This window comes from Hyperoodon ampullatus (genome assembly GCF_949752795.1).
Source record: "Hyperoodon ampullatus genome assembly, chromosome: 1".
Taxonomy (NCBI): Eukaryota; Metazoa; Chordata; class Mammalia; order Artiodactyla; family Ziphiidae; genus Hyperoodon; species Hyperoodon ampullatus.
The window spans coordinates 166,118,557-166,123,167 of NC_136914.1; the positions used below are offsets into that span (position 1 = coordinate 166,118,557).

Here is a 4,611-nt window from a genome sequence, read left to right on the forward strand (position 1 = left end):
CTTTTGTGTTAATCTGAGACTTTTTCTGTATTGAAGAGTTTGCAGCATATACACAGTCTAGAGGGCATTGCAGAGACCCAGAGCAGTTTATGCCTCTTTAGTTTAGAACTAAAATACAGAGACAAAAGTAGGGACAGGATGGTGCTAGGGAGTTAGATCAAAGCAGAGGAATGAGAGGTACCAAGTGTCTGATCCATTGTCCCAGTTTCCCAATAGATCTCAACACAGACTGTTGAGGCAGCAGTCTGAGGATAATAAGACAGAAATGAAAAAGAATCAAATAGCCTACACTTGAATCCCAAAGTAAACCAACAAGGTAGACTAATGTGATGTGATGTAATACCAGCAGAATCATTGAGGCGTTTCATTGGCAACAACTTGAGCCATGATGGAGTTGGGAGATATTTTGTTCTTCACCATGGTCGGTAGGAACACAGAATTGGTGAGGGAGGTGAGGGTCATGCTCTGTTATGCACAGATTAGACCGCACCTGTAGCCTTGATTTCGGTTCTGGGCTCTACTTCAAGGGAAAAAGATAGACAAGTCTTAAAAAAAGAACAACCAGGGTATGATTGAAGAGCCCCTCTGCCTGTCTGTTTAACAATTTTATCAATCACTTGGGTCATGCCTGCTTGTAAATTTATGGATTACTCTAGTCTGACAGAGTCAGCAGATACTGTGACTGACAGAATCAGTCAAGAAGAACAATGGACAGAAGTCATCTTATGAAACTGAAAATAGATTAAGGTAAAGTCCTGAATTTTGGTTAAGCAATCAACTAGTCAAGAAGGGGATGAGGGAAAGAGGGTCCGCTGAGGTACTATTGTGTCTTAGTGTGTACAGGAGCAACTGAGTGGTGGCTGCCAAGGGGCCTCTGGCAAATATTGATGTTCGTGACTATTCCCCAGCTTTGGGGATCCACATACTCCAAGTATTCCAGAGCCTACTGGACTTGGGTTTGTTGACCCATGCTAACAATGTGTACAGAAGACTGAGGAATAATAATAACTGATGCCAAATACATTGATTTTCAACATGAAATATTTTTGTCAGGTACTCTATATCTGAGATATATATAATTTTTCCTCCTTTGCCGGAAAACAATTAAGGAGACAAATAATACTCCTAAGGTTTTTTGAGGGAGATGGAATTGAGAAGAGGGATGTGAGTAGTGTGATTTGAATGCTTGATGACATCGTGTTAAAAGAGCCTGATGAATGCTTCTTTTTAACGTGGATGTTCCCATGCTGGAAACATAGAGAGCCTCTAGATATGTCAGGTTGCAGGCAAATTTTATAGGCCTTGGAAATCATTTTGTCCTTTAAGATAACTTGACAGAGCTCTGTATTGTCCTTTTATTGTTGATATATACTATAGGTCTTAGGAAACAACCATATTTCTTTTTTTTAGAGCTTGAGGTACATCAGCTTGCCCTTTCTTTTGCTCTGAGATCGCAGGGTGACCTGGGAAGAAGGACTGACCTTGAAGGGTTAAACTCATTAAGCCTTCATTGCTGTGCACCCCTGGGCATTTCTCTGGAGAAAAAAAAAAAATTCCTTGCCCTCCAAATCTGCTATCCTTTAGGGGCAGACTCCCAGAAACACTCAATCTTTGCTCTGCGCTATTCCAGCCTCCTAAGCACAAATGCAAACAATCCCAAGGCATTGACTTTGACTCTTCCCCATGCTCTTAATTCCCAGTGCGTGGCCATATGCATTCATTTACCTGTCCAAAGAGATTCCTCCTCCCATCTTCTGTTTATTGATATTCTTGTCACGTCTCCCTAAGGACGTCACAGTGAGAAGCAGAGGGTACACTCACATTAGGGTAATCTGGGAGGAATTTAATAAAGGACTATTTACAAAGCTGGGGCAGGGTTTAGGGAAACCACAAAGAATAGCCCAGTACTACAGGGCTATGAAATCTATTGGCCACCATAGGTCCGAAGTAGTGGAGAGAGGAAAAAAAGAATTGGGGGACAGAGAGCCCTGTGTGAAATGTACCTTTCAACAAGATCCTTGACCTTGGGCAAAACCAGCCTAAGGCAACCCCACAGCAATGGTAATAAATGCCACACTCTTAACTGCTTCTCTCTCTTCCTTCTCATGCTGGTGTGCAGTACTGGCCACATTCTGTTGCAAGTCAGTGGACAAAGGAACTCAATGGTGTACTCTGAGGAATTCAGCCTCCCAAGGTATAGCAGAGTGGATAAAAGTGGAGAGTGGATTTAGAGGGGCAAATGAAATAATCCAACAAACCACTGAAAGCCAGACTTTGTTATGAACATCCTTGTTTTCTTGGTATCCCATCCTGCACATAGTAGTTTTGTTATAGTTTATTTGACTATGACTTTCTCTAGGGTGAGAGTCTGATCTTTGACTCCTATATTCCAGGGCTCAACCAGTGCCCAAAAATGCTCCATAAGTGTTTGTGGGATGACTAGTGAGTGAGTCAATGAATGAATGAATGAGCTCAGTGAGCTCAGTGGGGACTTGCACTTATTTTTAGCTCACTGCTGCAGTCTCTGGAGGCAGCCTCTCCCCTGTCTCACTTGCAGGCCACTAAGACCAGTTTCTGCTGTTGAATTTCTGTATCACCCTTCTGTACCTGGGGCTGCTCCTCTAATATGGTTTTGGGATTTTTGTTTCATCACCAGAGTGCTGAAAAGCAGCTCTTGCCTCAGGCATAGCCTCTGCTCTCTCTCTTTTCAGCAGGCAGGCTTTCTGTGACAGATGCTTAGCTCCTGTCTTCCTACCAGGAAGGTTCCTTGAGGAAACCTTTTCTGCTCACTCTAGGCAGATGTAATTGCTTTCTCCCTGACATACTCCCATTTATATGAACTGTTAAAGAAACATTGATTTCCTCATCTGTCATGTTCTAGGCACTGTCTGGGTGGATATGACATAGTTGGACATAAGGACAAAGAGTTGCAGTCCAGAGGGAGAGAAGACAAGCAATAGGTCATTATTACACAGTGTGATAGGTGATGTTGCAGGAAAACAGAGCAGTGTGGGAGCACAGATGAAAAACATCTCATCCAACCTGGAGATTCCAGGAAGCCTTCTGGAAGGCTTGGCACCTGACCTTGTATGATGGCAATGAGCTAGGCAATGGAAAGTGAGAAATGTGTTCCAAGCCAAGTGAAGACTATGATCAGAATGACAAATGCCTGACACAGCATGATGTGTACAGGAAATATGAACAATTCTGTACTATTAGTGATAAAGCTGAGGTATGATGGGCTGAGATGCAGGTGGTTGGAAGGGCAGGTAGGAGTGAGGATATGGAAGACTTAGTATGCTAAGCTTAGGTGTTATCAGGACTGTGACTAGCGTGAGGTGAGTGAGGCATGTGCTTCAAATGTCACATCTAAAGAGACTCCAAAAACTTAGCAATCAAGATAAAAATATCAAAATTTTAAATAAGGATGGATCAGTATCACTGATTTTTTTCTTTTGCCTCAGGATCCAATAGGGCTCAGCATGACACTGTTACTGATCTTGTCTTTATTGCATTAAAGCATATTTATCTCTTCAGCAGATTTGCCCAAACAACTGTATATCCACATGCAAAAGAATGAAGTTGGACCCATGCCTCATATCATACACAAAGATTAGCTGAAAGTATATCATAGTCCTAAATGTAACAGCTAAAACTGTAAAACTCCCAGAAGGAAACATGGAGAATAAATCTTCATGATCATGAGTTAATTAATAATTTCTGGCGTGTGTGCTTCCTGACTGTCCTTTGTGGCTTGTGAGGAGTGCTGATTGCAATATGTCTTCAGGAAATGCCAAAATTGGGCACCGTGCCCCCCAGTTCAAAGCAACTGCTGTAATGCCAGATGGTCAGTTCAAAGATATCAGCCTATCTGACTACAAAGGAAAATATGTTGTGTTCTTCTTTTACCCTCTTGACTTCACCTTTGTGTGCCCCAAGGAGATCATTGCTTTTAGTGATAGGGCAGAAGAATTTAAGAAACTCAACTGCCAAGTGATTGGTGCTTCTGTGGATTCTCACTTCTGTCACCTGGCATGGATCAACACACCCAAGAAACAAGGAGGACTGGGACCCATGAACATTCCCTTGATATCAGACCCCAAGCGCATCATTGCTCAGGACTATGGGGTTTTAAAGACCAATGAAGGCATCTCATTCAGGGGCCTTTTTATTATTGATGATAAAGGTATCCTTCGACAGATCACCATAAATGACCTTCCTGTTGGCCTTTCTCTGGATGAGGCACTGAGACTAGTTCAGGCCTTCTAGTTTACTGACAAACATGGGGAAGTATGCCCAGCTGGCTGCAAGCCTGGCAGTGATACCATCAAGCCTGATGTCCAGAAGAGCAAAGAATATTTCTCTAAACAGAAGTGAGCACTGGGCCATTTTAGGGCCAGGCTGCAGTAGGTGGCCATGAGAACAAATCCTGTTTTGTACTATTGTCATGCTTAAAACACAAGACCTTGCACTCAGCCCAGATGTGGTGTGGGACAAGATAGGCCTTTCCTGCAGGGGTTGGGGAGACCAGCCTTTCTTCCTCTGGAGGGAATGGCCTGAGCTGTATTATGGGGCAGGCAAACTGATGTGTATAATAGTAGGGTATCACTT

At 43.0% G+C, this 4,611-nt stretch overlaps 1 protein-coding gene across 1 annotated transcript; it reads left to right on the forward strand.

The window, feature by feature from the left end:
- Nucleotides 1–3,777: 3,777 nt before the first annotated feature.
- Nucleotides 3,778–4,269, forward strand: LOC307060767 (peroxiredoxin-1-like; the record flags this gene model as incomplete). The annotated part of the gene is made up of 1 exon (XM_079715485.1): nucleotides 3,778–4,269. One exon carries the CDS (start codon nucleotides 3,778–3,780, stop codon nucleotides 4,267–4,269), a length of 492 nt encoding a protein of 163 aa, XP_079571611.1.
- Between the last annotated feature and the right edge of the window lie 342 nt (nucleotides 4,270–4,611).